The following is a 15,479-nucleotide window of genomic DNA, read 5'->3' as shown; positions in this document are numbered from 1 at the left end:
TTCTAAAATGAAGGCAGCTGCAACGAATCGTCCTGGCACCAAACAGACGAGGTGAAATTATGTGACAGGTGGTGGCTCTTGGTCCTTGCGAGAGGTTATCTTGCTGCACTATTCAAGTGTTGCGTAATGCCTTCGAAATGAGTCCGTGTTAAGTTTTAAGTGGACTAATAATGGTTTAAACACTAGATTGTACCTACTCATTAATGTAAATAGCTTAAAAGACTTCCTTTTGTTTTGCCGCAGCAGTGCGAATATTATACTTCCCGGCTATCGGGACATATCTATGCAGCTCTGTCCCGTTCGCGTTCATGTCCAGCCTTCTGAGTTACCCCTCTTGTTTGGAATGGGTGAGACGCCGTTGCATGCATAATCTCTATTCGAGTTTCCCTTTTAAACAAGCGGGAGAAAAGATAACTTGTCGCCTCGCGTTTCGGCGACTGGCCCCGTCATAGTGATAGCGGGAATCGGAAGTCGGCTGGGTGACTTGGAAACTGTGCTAAAAAGAGGTGCAGGACGAACACATCGGCTACAGTTCAAGATGGTTCATCTTAGCAGGACAAGCAATCTATTCACAGAACGCGGAAGAAAACAAACCACTGCGCACAATTTTTTTTTATGCTCCTTTAAGCGCGAGACAGACGGTGCGATTTTCTCTGCGATTCGGCGCGCGGTGCGACGATGCGACTGCCGGAGTGGTGACGTTTCGTGACGTTTCGTGACGTATCATCGCGTCGCACCGCTGCATAGCCGGTGCGGTGAGCATCAAACTGGCCAGATATTCAGCGTCGCACCACCGCATGTCAGCAGCCAATCACAGTGCGAGCATACGATTGGCGTCACGATGCTAGTGGCGCCATCTCCCAACAACCGTGTTCCAAGGCTCCAGGCGAGTCGATGGAGCGGTGCGAGCGTGGATTTGCTGACATCGCTGATTGCCGCGGCGTCACAAACATCGAGTACACTTCCCTAGTGACGTGATATTATTCCGGATTAAGTAAAGTTATGCTTGAAGTGTGCTTTTTCTGCACGACAACGCCCGTATTGAAACCGCTAGCGAGATCTGAGATCGTGAGCAGCGATGCAAGGTAATTTCGCAGGTAAACACGCCTACCGGCGTCTCTGTGCTGGCTCGCTTCGCTTCCACCTTTGCTCTTCACATCTATGGCATCGATAGTGTAATAATGAATGCTAAAGCATTACATACGAGCGCAATGCTTGATAGTGTTGTCAAAAACAAGCGCTCTATGTCGAGCTCGCGTGTGATCGGCGTAGGCGACGGCCGGCGCCCGCGATGATAAGCCTACCTGTCGGAGTCGTCAATAATCAGCTGTTGCCGCGGTTACGACGTGATTGTCGTTCACGAATGAGATTTATGAATTATTTTTATAGACCGAAGCGTGGCTGTGCAATGTTGTTTGTTTTGAGCATCATTACGGGGATACCAAGTCATATGCGACCCAGCATGCCGAGGCGCCGCATGGGGGCGGAGCCTGCCGCTGATAGCTCCTTTGCCCTCGGCACGCCGCACCATGCGACGCCGCGCGCCAAATCGCGTGGAAAATCGCACGTCTGTCTCGCGCTCTGAAAACAGAATAGGTCGCCAGTGTAGAAGAGAGACCGACAACTGGACGCTTTAGAGGGACCGACAACGGGCCAGAACATGTGATTAAATGATTAATTGATATGTGGAGTTTAACGTCCCAAAACCACCATATGATTATGAGAGACAACGTAGTGGAGGGCTCCGGAAATTTTGACCACCTGGGGTTCTTTAACGTGTACCCAAATTTGAGCACACGGGCCTACAACATTTCCGCCTCCATCGGAAATGCAGCCGCCGCAGCCGGGAACATGTGATAAATCTTGGAAGAAATTGGTGGATGGGGAAATATAGTGAGTGATTCCAGGAAGGATGGTGAAATACAGCGACTTATTTGAGCGTGCTTGTCGCCGTGTGAGTAGGATTTATATTTTTAAATTGCGTGTAAATCCAATAAAAACTGGTGTTCCGCGCAAGCAAGCGGAAGCTGGATTATGGATTCGATCACTTTGTCGCACGTAGTCACAGAGTCTTATGCGGTCATGCGTGCCATAAATAGTCCTGAAATATAGTGCAGGGTGCTATGCAGAATGGCCCGAGCTTCTCGGGCGGCTGAGTTTGCTCTGAGGTCACTTGCGGTGGCCGTGGCATGAAGACATTAGGGAGTTTTAGAATAGCGCACCGCGAGCCCTTGCGGTGCGGTCGCTGCCACTGCGCATGCATCGTCACGCGAGTTGGCGTTCGCGTTCGCGGACCGCACGCAAAAAATCCGAAATTGCGTGAGGTGATGGCGGCCCGCATGTGGCCCGCAAGCGCTGGCTTCGAGGCTACGGTGTCGCTGCGATTGTGCGTTGCGGATCGCAGCAGGGCAAGCGCTATTCTAAAGCTCATATGGCGGCCGCAACGCCCGCAGCGCTTGCAAACGGTATTCTAAAACTCCCTAGTGTGGAGTGCGTGATAGCAGCGTTGATAGAAATGGCTGAATGAACGCGCGTGGCGTTGGAAATGCATGTGGGACATTTTCGGTGGTTATCAAAGAAACACCGCGTGCGAGCACGTCAGCACTACCACTCGCTCAACATTTCAGCAGTGCTGCGACGTAAGCGTGATTCTCGTGCTGTCTTTTTGCCAACTGAACACGCGCCTCCCACAGGCGTGTTCGTGGGCGTCTCTCCTTTTTCACACAGGTTATCTCATTCCATCTGCAGCATGGAAATTTCTACTATCGAATGCAGCAAACGTGCACACGCAGCACTCTCGTGCTGCTCATTTTGTTTCCATCAAGTATTGCAGAAAAATACCCCGCTACCGCTCGCCGCGCGAGCCACGAGAGAACGTAATCTAGCAGCGCTTGTCCAACACCAATGACTCGTTACCTTGCTTGGTCATAGATGACGCCAAAGCGGTGAACGTGCTTTCTTCACTTGCCGGTTTATGGTGCTGTAGGTAGCCGCCACAGAGCGCAGGTTTTTCGTTCGCGTGTTTCCTTTCATAAAGAACGACAGTGTATATGCTGGCCGTGATTATTAACACGTAGCATCAGGTTTAGTTGCAGTTGCGTTGTTGTAAGGCGCTCGGCCGGTACTCATCTCGGAGGCAATCGTGCTGATTAACAGACTTATTGCAGGCATTAAAAGCTTCAAAAATAAATTAAACACCCAGTGCCTCTAAAAGATACTATCACGAAATGTTTCTGACGCTTTTATTTTATGGGTTCACTTTTGCACCCAGAACGACAAACAAAGGAAATACGATGCATCTGATTTAAAAACACGTCGATTTAAAAACTTTTAAAAAAACTTAGTCTACCGTCCTTAACGCGATGAATTCTTCTATCGTAGCCAATGAAACGAAGCGTGCTGAGGGGTGAATTCGATTTTTTCGTACTGTTGGCTCGTTCATAAGGGGGTGTCGCCAGAGCTCGTGAAGATCCCGAGTTTCGCTAACTCGGGCGATACTCGGCCGATCCTGCATAGTGCCCCAGGCATGTTATTATCCACCCAAGCTCTATTCAGTGCTGCTTACGAGTTTAAAGATGTTACACAATAAGAAGACTGCCTTCGCAGCAGTCAGTGAACCATGTCGAGTCGCAGTGTCGAGTGTATAAATGGGCGGTAAACCACTGTGCTCGAACAAAGACTGCTGTCGCGCTCACTGTTTGGAGCAGGTGTTGTGGTCACATGTGTATACGACTTCATATTTGCCACAGATAAAAAAGTTTATTGCAAATGTTTCATTGCGTTTTCCATGCTACTATTCCGTCATTAGACGCTCTGAGCGATAAGCTTTCCGTTCAGCAAACGAGAGCAGGTACCCTATAAAATTGTTGTCGATTGCTTTAACAATTTGTATACTGTCGGGCTGATTCATAGTAATTGTCGGGGTTTAACGTCCGAAAACAACAATAAGATGAGACGTTGCAGTAGAAAGCCTCAAAAATTTGTACCTCCTGGGCGGCTCTGGAATGTGGGCCTAAATTTCAAGCATTTTTGCATCCATCATAAATGCGGCCGCCACGGCCTGGATATCGGGCACAATTTCCCGTACACCACCGCGACGGGTGTAGGGCGAGTTGATGCAAAGCTTAACGAAAAAGTTGCAACGCAAACTGAAAGCGAGGAAACGAGGAGAGAAACGATGATAAGGTGCCAGTGTATATAGGAAGTGTATGAGCCAGACTCGCACGTGTACTGTAGATGGAAATGATAGTAAGACGCACCCACCAGCTTTTGCTCACGCGTGGACGTGGAACACAATTTCTCTAGAAGCTTCAAATACCCGCCACGATGGTCTGGTGGCTAATGCCCCTGCAACACGGCAAATCTATTGTCATTTACAACGAATGATATTAGGTGGACCAAATGCCAATTTACCTGCGTGCTGTCACCACAAGAGGGAAACAAATGTAATTTTCGAAATGATGACCATTACCCTAGCCCTCCTGAACTGTGGCTTTGGGAGAAATAAAAATCTAATAAAACTTGCACATGACATACACTAAAGTATTTTTTGTGGGAACAAGGTGCTCATAAAATGTAAACGTGGTCGTTTTACACAGCGGCACGACACACTCGAGAACCAAAATGGCCGACGATATGAACTGAAGTTGGGTGCATGACGGAGTTCCCGGCTGCAGAAATGAGACGGCGAAGTGATTTCGTGTGGTCCCGTCCAGAAGTGCAATCGGGCAATCGAAATCTACCGTACAGGCAACAAAAACAGCGCACAAATGAATCATGGCCAGCGTTTAGCCACTGTAGTGGATAGTAGCTTCGTTTTTGGAAACTTTCACGTGCGCTATTATACGATCAAACCAATAATAAGTTGATTTATTAAAAATTATATTTACAACCTATAAAAGTTAGGTATACATAAATTAGCAGCCATATTCCAAAAAGTCTCTGGCGTCGAGGCTACTCATTAGGTCCAAAACTGAATCATAATGATCGGGAACTCATTCGACCGAAAATGCCATTTTCGTCAAATGACATTAGTTTCCCGTGTGATAGCAAACAAGGGACATTACAAACGAATGACATTCGCTGTAACTTGCATTGGGTTTGCCGTGTGACAAGAGTATAAGGCGCTGAAGTGCTGACCCGCATGTCTCGAGATCTAATTCCGGCCGTGACAGCCGCATTTTTTTTTTTTGATGGAGACGAAAAAGCTTGAGGCTTGTGTGCTTAGATTGAAGTGCACGTTAGAGATGGTCAAAATATTCGGAGTCCTTAAAGAGCGCGTTTCTCATCATATGGTGGTTTTGGGACGTTATACCAATACAATTTATTTATTGTTAAAAGCCTCAAGTTGAATGACTTCGTGCAAGAAAGAAAAAAAGTTTTAATGAATTGGTACGGGTGTTTACACTGTCTCTAGATCATCAGGCTAGCCCGCTGGTTCGGCTCTCCGTATAAAGGATGATGCCTGACGTCACGTCTGTTCTTCGATTACCTCTGACAGTATACGGCAAGCGCGGTGCGCACGCTTAGGCATTCTGCTGACATTGCTCGTGCAGTTTTCAATTACCATCTAGAGGCGCCTCTAGCCTTTCGCTGGGAATTTTCCCTCAGCGTAAGGCATAGTGCATGTTTGACGAAGAGCAACGTATGTATGTCGGCGTTTTTTGTCTGAACGAGCACTACACTTCCGTTCGAGAGACATGGTGAGCCGGAATTTCGTTGTTACTCCACATTTTTGCAGTAACGGGTTACATGTAATGCCGTTACCGGAACGCCTTGATTGTTTTGGTACTTTAGTGATGTACTCGTTACTAATTCGTGAATGTAACGGCTAATATAGGTTAACACATTACGGTGACGTCAGGATTCACGTTATTCAATACTTTTTTTTCATTATGCCAAGAGCCAACGTCTCGTAGGCGCTGCATTCTCTAGGCTATCCATATGTCGCAGCAGCGAATCGCTATCAGCTTGCCAGATGCCAATAGGAGCACCCTTAAATACGTCCACCAAGCGCATATTTACCGTAAAGCTGCGAACGAATTTACTACAAAGCGAGGAATTAATTTTTGCTGAAATTGTTGGAGTTGTAATGGTCAGAAAACTGTCCCTGCAATACTATAGCGCAGTTTGTCAGTTCTGTGGTGAAAATGAGATTTGCTTCTACCTGATTCAAATGGTGTGTATATGTTTATAGTTGTTGAATTCCTGAACGAGTGAGGCTGACCTTGAGCGCCTTCTCATACGCACTCGCAATTTTCGCGGAAATAATATAGGTTTCAGTGCCAAACATTATTTACGCTGCAAACGCTTTTTCGAAAATATGCATTTTAAGGATTTTTTTATTCCTAGAATACCCGCGAACATTTTTTTAACACTAGTAGACGCACACACATAATTACTCCATATTTGTTGAGTTGTCAGCAGTTTTTTTTCTTTCCGAGTAGCTTTTACGAAACGTCATTTTCTGTTTACTATTATGTCGACAATGTCTTAAATGTGTGACCTGACTTTATAAGCCATCGTACGCAATGCTGCTGTAAACATTAGGCTACTTTATTATTACTAGAGTCCCACACATCTGCGCAAAAGTCTTTAATTATATTTGTAATTCAGTTGAAATTAGTGTTTTCGCCAGACTATTTTTGTGAAATATAAATATTAAATTTATTCACATGTTCTTATTTCTAGAACGACGGCGCAAAGTAGATGGAAAGATGTGACCGTGGAGTAATGGCAAAAGTAACATCTGTTAATTTTTTCGGTAGCGCTAACGCATTACTTCTTTTGCCGGCTATGTAGGGCGGTAATGCGTTCTTTTTGTTAGTGTAATGAGTAACGTATTCAGCTATTCTTTTGGGGTAGTGCATGTGACACTGGTTACTTCCAACCAGTTCGTCATTTTCATGCCCACTGCATCTGGCACCCAGTAAGAAGTTTGTTTCGTGATCTCTTGCATTTCGCCTCCCAGGCCCAACCTGTTGCTGTCGCAGCACCAGGAGCCGCCGAATCTGCAAAACCTGCAGTATTAGGAGCACCTGCAACAGGCGAAAAACCTGCCACACCAGGTGCACCTGCAGGGCCAGGAGCACCAGTCACACCAACAAGACCAACAGCTCCTGGTGCAACGCCAATAAGACCAGCAGCACCCGGTGCAACACCAACAAGACCAATAGCACGTGTTGCAACACCAACAAGACTAGTAGCACCTGGTGCAACACCAACAAGACCAGTAGCACCTGGTGCAACACCAACAAGACCAGTAGTGCGTGGTGCAACACCAACAAGACCAGTAGTGCGTGGTGCAACACCAACAAGACCAGTAGCGCGTGGTGCAACACCAACAAGACCAGTAGCACGTGTTGCAACACCAACACGACCAGTAGCACCTGGTGCAAGACCAACAAGACCAACAGCACCTGGTGCGACACCAACAAGACCAGCAGCACCAGGGACTACCCCAACAAGACCAGCAGCACTGGGGACAACACCAACAAGACCGCCAGCTCCGGGTACAACACCAACAAGGCTGCCAGCAACAACAGCAGCAGCAGCTGCTCCAATGGAAGGGCCACTGGACGTCAAAGTGCCAGTCGTGTTCGTCTTTGGTAAGATGCGAAAATTGGTAGTTTGCTTCAGTGACACGTTGTTGCAGTTTAGTGTCCATTACATACAGCTAATGCGCAAGAAAGCAGTGTTTTAACGCCTTTGTATTGGAGAGTCCATGTCACAGAATTTTCTGTAATGGCGTTGTTGGTTGTGAGCAAAAAATCAAGATATACGAAAATAAAGAGTTACAATCTTTAGTACAAGTAAAAATAGAACCCATGCAATCTGTGTGGTAGAGTCAAGTGTTGTCACATATCAACATCAGTGCTTGAAATCGCTTCTAAAAACGCTAGGCATAAGTCATATAGAGGAATCGGTCTTGTTAAAAAGAGTAGCATTCCGTGGCAGATAGTGTTGCGACACGGGTCCAGTGGGTTTCGTCGTTGGTAGCTGGCCACACCATCGAACTTGTCCCTTACAACGAGGACCAATGTTTGTATGGGAAAACAGAGAACAGACGTTTATTTACATTAGAGAGAGGTCAATAAGAAAGTTTAGTTACATAATGGCGTTCTTCGTACATGGCGAGCTCTCCATTCGAAAAAGCACCCCGAATGAGCCGGGGGGGGGGGGGGGGCTCATTATAAAGGATATGTTCTCCTCAGATCCCTAGATCAGGGAATGCGTACAGATGGCACTGTCCAATCACGGGTCACACATAACCAGCGAGGGTGACGGGCATGTACGGCCCACGTGAACGTCAAATATTGAAGCGTGGTCTCTGCATGGCAATGTGGCACACACGTGGCTCTTCCTCGTCTATGTGTGCCGCTGAGCGAGGGGCCTGAAGCTCATGACAGCATCCATCAAAAGGGCTGCCGTAAACAAGCTTAAAATGGTCTGCCGAACCGCCCGCTTAATTAGCGGGGCGATTTGCGGCCGCTGCCACCGTCATATTCTAAGCAAGATGCTGTACTTGTGATCGTCTCCCGAACTGCTTATGGCGCCGTAGCGGCAAGACGCCTCGCCCTAAGGCAAGGAGGAACTATGAATACATGGTGGACACAAGCCGCTGACTGCTCGGCGACTTGTTTGAACATCAAAAGGAACGCCGATCCCTTGTCAGCTCCGGCGCCAGTCATAGCAGCTTTTCCGCTGGGGAAAGAAGGTCCCGAGGGGCAGTGGCCAGCAAGTGCAGTGCAGCGGGATCTGTATTGCAGCTTGCCGGCTCTTCCTCTATTACTCTTGTCCCGAACACTGGATCCGATGATCATGGACTGATAGAGCGTTGCTCGCTGGGATGAGGTGACCCACTCCATCATAGTTTCTGCACACCCCATATGAGGCTGTTGAAACTGCGCCGAAAGCCACCGACAAACAAGAGAACACACGGCAATTCCCTACCAAGAATCACGAGACTTAGCTCCACCTGTAAAAGTCATTTCCCTCTACCTTAACTTTAATCCTGTGGCCCCCGCCATGTAGCAACACCAAATCACACTCTTGAAGCTTTAACAAAACACTTGAAAGAATATTAGATAAATATAAAAAAGTTAGTAGGCCTTAAATCGAAAAGAAAAAGCAGAAAATCGTTTTGAAGCCTTCGGGGCACTAGGGGCAACGACTCGGACCATCTGCGTTGCCGTTGAGCTTACCCTTCTTGTAATGAATATCAGAAGTGTAGTGTTGAAGAGCTTAGCCCTATAGCGCAGGAGACAGCTATTTTCATGACATGAACTGTAGCCATGTGAGGGGACAGTGGTCAGTCTCTATTGTGAACCTGGGACTGGCGATGAAGCAGGCTAGCTTCTGCACAGCCCAAATAACGCAGACACATTCCTTTTCGGACGCACTGTAGGCTTCAAGAACCGAAAGCTTTCTACTGGCATACAGTACAAGGTGTTCCTAGTCGTTCTCTCCCCTTTGACAAAGCACGACACCCATACCCCGGTCAATTGTGTTACACTGAATGAATGGCGTAGAGTAGTCAGGTGTCCTCAACACTGGCTTACTCGTCAGTGCCTTCTTAGCGTAAAAAATGCATGTTCCTTGGCCCCATCCCATTGTACGATCTGGGGTTCAGTCTTTCTAAGAGCGTCAGTCAAGGAACTTGCAATGTCAGAGTAACGCGGGATATACCTTTGGTAATAGCCGGCCAAACCAAGAAACGACCGAATGTCCTTCTTGGTTCGTGATTGGGGTAAGTTATCTACTGCAGCCAGCTTCACTTCTGACAGCCGGCGGTAGACTTGAACTATTAGATGTACTAGATAAGCTACCTCAGTGCGCCCCAATTGGCATTTCGCAACCTTTACAGTTAGGCCGGCCTCACGCAGATGACATAGCACAGCTCACAAGTCTTTCATGTGGGCTACCCAAGATGAAGAAAAACAGCAATATCACCTAGGTACGGGAGGACAATGTCCTCTATACCCTGTAGCACTTTGTCCATTAGGCCAGAAAAACAATAGGGGCCATTCTTTAATCCAAAACTGAAGACCTTCGGCCGGAAGGTTCTCATCGGGGAATAGACACCGCAAGCCTCCCAGCCCTCCCAGTTAGAAGCACCTGCCTGTACCCCTGTATAAATCCGAGGTCGAGACAAAATTGGTACTGCTGACTTGCTCAGGGCTTTGCTCGATATGAGGTGTTGGATAGGTTTGGTCCTTTGTAATTGAGTTGAGCCTCCGGTAGTCAATACACGGCCGGGGCTCCTTCCCTGAAACCTCAACCAAGATCAGAGGCGAGGTATGATCACTCTCCCTGGCTCAATCACTTCTAGCTCGAACATTCGGGTTATCTCCGCGGCCATTATTTCCCGTTGCCTAAGTGCAACACGGTCAGCTTTCAGACGTATTGGATCTAACGATGTCAGCTCAATATCATGAACTAGGGCTGTGGTTCTGCCGGGTGTGTCAGAAAATGTTTCTTTAAAGTCAAACAATAGTTTTTTCAGTTCCGCTTTCTGATTCGGCTTCAACTCCGCCTGCTACACCAGGTTGCTAATAGTACTGCCAAAGTCTTTGTTCTCTGTCGTTAACTCCGGGAAATCAATAGGCATTTCTTCCGGTTGATTGAGCCACATGTTTACAGCAGCTTGCCTCTGCTGGTACGGTTTGAGCAAATTAGTGTGGTACACCTGTTGCGTTTTATGCTTTCCCGGCCCAGTAACTAAGTAATTGGTGTTTGACAATTTCTGAACAATTTCAACAGGGATCTCCCACTTGGCATGTAGTTAGTTTTCAGTGAGGACTTCAGTATCATTATTTTTTACCGTACCCGAAATCTTCGCGTCCGGGCTGTTTTGTCATAATGGCGCTCAGCGTTGCTTTGAGCTCTGCGCATTTCCTGCTCCGCTAGTTCTTTAGGTGCGTGAAGTCGGTCCAACAGCTCAAGCACGTATGCTACAACCGAAGGGTCGTCCGCCCGGCCCTCCCAAGATTCTTCTATAATGCGAAGTGGGGACCGAAAAGTACGTCCGTAAACAAGCTCCGCAGGTGAAGGCCCTGTTGATTCGTAAGGAGCAATCCGAACCGCGATTGTAGCTGCGGGCAAGCAAGCCTCCCAATCCTCTTTGTACTCATGACAAAGGGCTCACTGCAGCCGTTTCATGACTGAATGTACCTTCTCTACGGCATTTCACTGAGGGTGGTACACTGAAGTTTGGATGATTTTAACGCCACATTTTTTAGAAATGTCGAGGTCAGTGAACTTGTAAAGAGATATCCCTGGTTTGACTGAATTTCTGCGGGGAAGCCTACACGCGCAAAGATAGATAAAAGCGCTTTACCTCTCTCCTCCGAGCTGAGCTCCTTTAATGGTACCGCTTCCGGCAATTTCGTGGCTGGGCAGAGCTTTGTGAGTATATGCCGATACCCGAACTGCGTTGGAGGAAGCGGACTCACTGTATCTATATCTAGCCTGCGAAACGGTTCTGTTATAATGGGGACCAGCTTCATAGGAGCTTTTGCCTTATCCCCTGGCTTGCCAACGCGTTGGCACGTGCCGCAGCTTCTTACGAATGCCTCCCCCCACCAGCCAAAAGCATCCGGGCCAGTAAAACAACTCTCGTAACAAACATTATTTTTTTTTGGTGCCGAGGTGCCCTGACGACAAACCTCCGTGGACCAGGTGCAACAGCTCCTAGCGGAAAGGATACGGTATGACTAGTTCATTAAACCGTACTCCTTTTCGACTCGTGTACTTTCTGTACAGGGCGCCTCCCTTCTTGGTGAACTGAATATTCTGCTTAGCCACCCCTTCCTTCGCGTCTGGCGTTAGGTTACGGAGAGTGGAGTCATTTTCCTGTTCCGCTATCAGTTCTGTATGACTTACGTTTAACAACTTTATGATGGATTCTGCTTCTCGAGATGCTTCAGGTTCATCCGGTTTCCTACATCTTTCTTTAGATAGTGCATTTTCAGATTCCCTTATTGAGCTGTCGGGTTTGGTGCCAGGTAAAGAAGGCTCCGCTAAAGCTGTTTTCTCTGACACCAGATTTTTACAAACTGCCTCAGCTGCAAAGCTCCCTTGCTTTGGAGCGAGTTAGGGCCTGTACGATGCTCTCACTGAAGCCAATTATTATTTTTCGCCGCAATTACTCTGACTTATTAGAAACCAAATACGGGTACTGCACTGGAAGATGTGCCGCAACGGCAGCTTCAGTGTCTAGAACTCCGAAAGGGCATTCGATGCGGACTCTTGCTACTGGGAGACATGAACTGTTAGTCTCTACTGCTTGTCTTATCCACGCACATTCTTCTGTAAACTGACTTTCCTCAACATAAGATGGGTGTACTGCATCCACGCGGCATAGTTGGCCATTCACGACTAGGTCTTGGATGTATGGTTCTAGAAATTTTTTGCTTTCGTCGTCACTACAGAGCGACATTAACACAACTTTCGGGTTCTTACAACCTAGATAAATGTCTGTTGGCAGTTGTAGCAAACTATCGGTTTCTTGGCCTCGAACGCCTTTTTTTGCTGCCCCTCCACCCTTTTCTCTGGTGCTTCTTCGTTTCGCTTGTTGTTCTCGGCACCACTTCCTTTGGAGTCTAACCCCTCCTTCGGCATATACCGACTCGACTTTGCCCATCGCGGAGGCTTGTCGGCACGATATTTACTCATCTCCCTCCTAGGGACATCCTTGCCTTCGAGAGCACGGCGATTTATGTACTCCTCTGCGAGCTCTGCCACTCTCGTGATAGTATCTACTCCTTGCCTATCCTGAACCCAGTATTTAATGTTTTCGGGTAGACGCCGAAAACATTAAATTTGACTCTGTCGTAGTCGTCTACGTCTTCTTTCCCCATGCGGGCTATAATGTCATCTACTTCACACGGCAGCAGCGTAAGCAAGCGCTGTGGCCATGTGTCTTTAGCAAAATTTTCCCTCTCGCACGCGTGCTCAAAGTGCACCAGAAAAAGACCAATGTCCCCTCCTACCGCGTAGGATGTCATCAAATCTGTCATTCGGCGCTCTCTTTCTCGTGCCACTGGGCTAGCTCCGTTCGTTGATTGAGCCTTTGCTAGTTCAACCTCTAGGCATTTCATTTCCATACCATCGATACGTTCTTTCTTTTTCCTCTTTTTGCTCACGAAGTCTCTGCTCCTCTTTCCTTTGCTTAATATCCTCTGAGCATTTGCTGAGCTCCTCGTCATCTGCCCTGGTCCACTCGATAGCGTCTATAATCTCGGGCTTTCTTTTTGTCTCGGCAATTTGCAGTCCCAGCTCTCGGGCCAACTCGAACAACTCTGGCTTTTTAGTACCTTCAAATTCATGGCTGTCCTTGGTGCTGCTAACTCTTAACTAAAGAACTTTGACGTACTATTAATACTATCAAAGCACCAAATCAGTGCTTTGTTTACAAATCCTACGCAAAGCCTGGTGATATCTCAGCAAAGAAAAGCAGTGCCCTCACCCTATGCAGTCGTGAATTCGGGCGCGTTCTTTCCAGTATTGTCAGTAATGCCACAAAGAACTTTCGTGTGACGCTAGGTTCTCCAGGCCGCAAGTCTCAGCATTGTCTTCTGTTCGATGAGCTCGATCCCATGCTGTCAACCAGTTCTTGCGACTCGGGTCCAGTGGGTCTCGTCATTAGTAGCTGGCCACCCCATCGGACTCGTCCATTACGACAAGGAGCAATGCTTGTATGGGAAAATAGAGAACAGACGTTTGTTTGCATTAGAGAGATGTCAATAAGAAAGTTTAGTTACATAGTTGCATTCTTCGTACATGGCGAGCTCTCCACTCGAAAAAGCACTCCAAATGAGCCTGGGGGGGGGGGGGCTCATTATAAGGGGTACACTCTTAGAAAAAAGTTAGTAGTAATTGCTAACTTTGGGGTAGTAATGGTTTGTCACATATGTTACAACCCTGGTAGTAAGAGCAGTTAGTAACGACGAGGATGTTAACAGTTTCCACCTTTGCTGTTGCTACCAGCATTTAGAAATTGTCACTACCCTAGCCGTTACCACCCATGGGTAGTAACTTTTAAAGGTTTGAAAAAAAGTAGCGACCGATACTACCCTGTTCATTTATTTTGGCATAGTTTTTCTTCATTGCTAATGTTGGTCATATAATGTCTAATTACTACACTACTTTGGGTAATCTTGCGCGGTGTGCAATGAACGCGATGAATACATAAACCAAAGAAGTTTGCTATCTTTTTACGCTACAGTATGAAGTACCTGTGGGGTATATATAGCCCCTACTTTGCACATGCATATCTGGCAAGGGGAAGCACTTGTCTTTCTGGATGAATTATGGCAAATGTGAATCTGGAGCACTATATCATACTACCTGACTACGTGTGCTTGGGGACGTAGCACAAGACTTTCAATCAGCTTTACTCCTAAAGGAAAAAAATTATATGTCATATCTATTTATTATAGAAGAGCCACAAAAAAGGCATTATTCACAGTGGCCGAAGCAAGGTACCGTTCTTATTAACATAGTATTAGTGCATATGAATGCTTCACACACCTAATATATCAGCGGTTAAAAGGTAATAATCGTTTTGGGGGTTTGACGTACCAAAACCACGATAATATTTGGAGACACGCCGCAGGGAAATAATTGTGACTATCCTCCGGAACAATTGTGACCGTCTTGTTATTTTGATCCGCCGGTCTTGTTAATTTTCTGTAATTTACTGTTTGCTGTAATTGTCTATTACAACGCGTGTAGCACTTGGTTATGGTTTGTTAACTTGTACTTCTTCGTTTCGACTATATCAGAATGACGTTTACATATCTCGGTTGCGTAATATAAAACGAATTTTTTTCTTTATCTATGGGTCTCTCCCGCGTCATCTTTTCGTTTAATGATCATACGTCGAGACGATTCCTCTCATAAATTATAAGAATCAGAATCACACAATGTTTTAAACTAAATAGTCAGCAGCCAGATAGCAAAAAAGTAGTAAAGGAGCAAAACAGGTAGTAACGGATGCAGTTACATCTTTCATTGCAGTTACTAACTATTTACTAACAGAGATAGTAACCAGGTCGTAAAAAGTTAGTAATGGCTTCATCTAGTAACTGTTTACTAACGTAGGTAGTAAACAGGTTGAAAAAAGGTAGTAAGCGCTGCAGTTACTCCCTGTTTGCTTGCAGTTGCTACCTTTTTACTATCTTTTTTAAGAGTGTGTGTTCTCCCCAGATCCCTAGATCGGGGAATGCGTACAGATGGAACTGTGCAATCACGGGTCACACATAACCGGCGAGTGTGATGGGCATGCACGGCCCTCGTGAACGTCTAATATTGAAGCGTGGTCTCTGCATGGCCATGTGGCACAAACGTGGCTCTTCCTCGTCGATGTGGGCCACTGAACGAGGGCTCTGAAGCTCATGACAGCATCTATCAAAAGGGCTCCCGTAAACAAGCTTAAAATGGTCTGCCAAACTGCCCACTTAATTAGCTGGGCGACT

General features: G+C 46.7%; 1 protein-coding gene across 1 annotated transcript in view; it reads left to right on the top strand.

Annotated features, from left to right (window-relative positions):
* The window catches only part of LOC119161223 (uncharacterized), a 41,638-nt gene that overhangs the window by 6,123 nt on the left and 20,036 nt on the right, over positions 1 to 15,479 (top strand). The window contains exon 3 of the mRNA XM_075879683.1: positions 6,971 to 7,607. Coding sequence (XP_075735798.1) covers positions 6,971 to 7,607 — 637 coding nt within the window. The remainder of the gene's footprint in view (positions 1 to 6,970; positions 7,608 to 15,479) is intronic.

This window comes from Rhipicephalus microplus, chromosome X, assembly GCF_043290135.1.
Source record: "Rhipicephalus microplus isolate Deutch F79 chromosome X, USDA_Rmic, whole genome shotgun sequence".
In the NCBI taxonomy this organism is placed as follows: domain Eukaryota; kingdom Metazoa; phylum Arthropoda; class Arachnida; order Ixodida; family Ixodidae; genus Rhipicephalus; species Rhipicephalus microplus.
The sequence above is the reverse complement of the archived record's forward strand: the minus strand, read 5'-3'. Positions and strand labels throughout refer to the sequence as shown.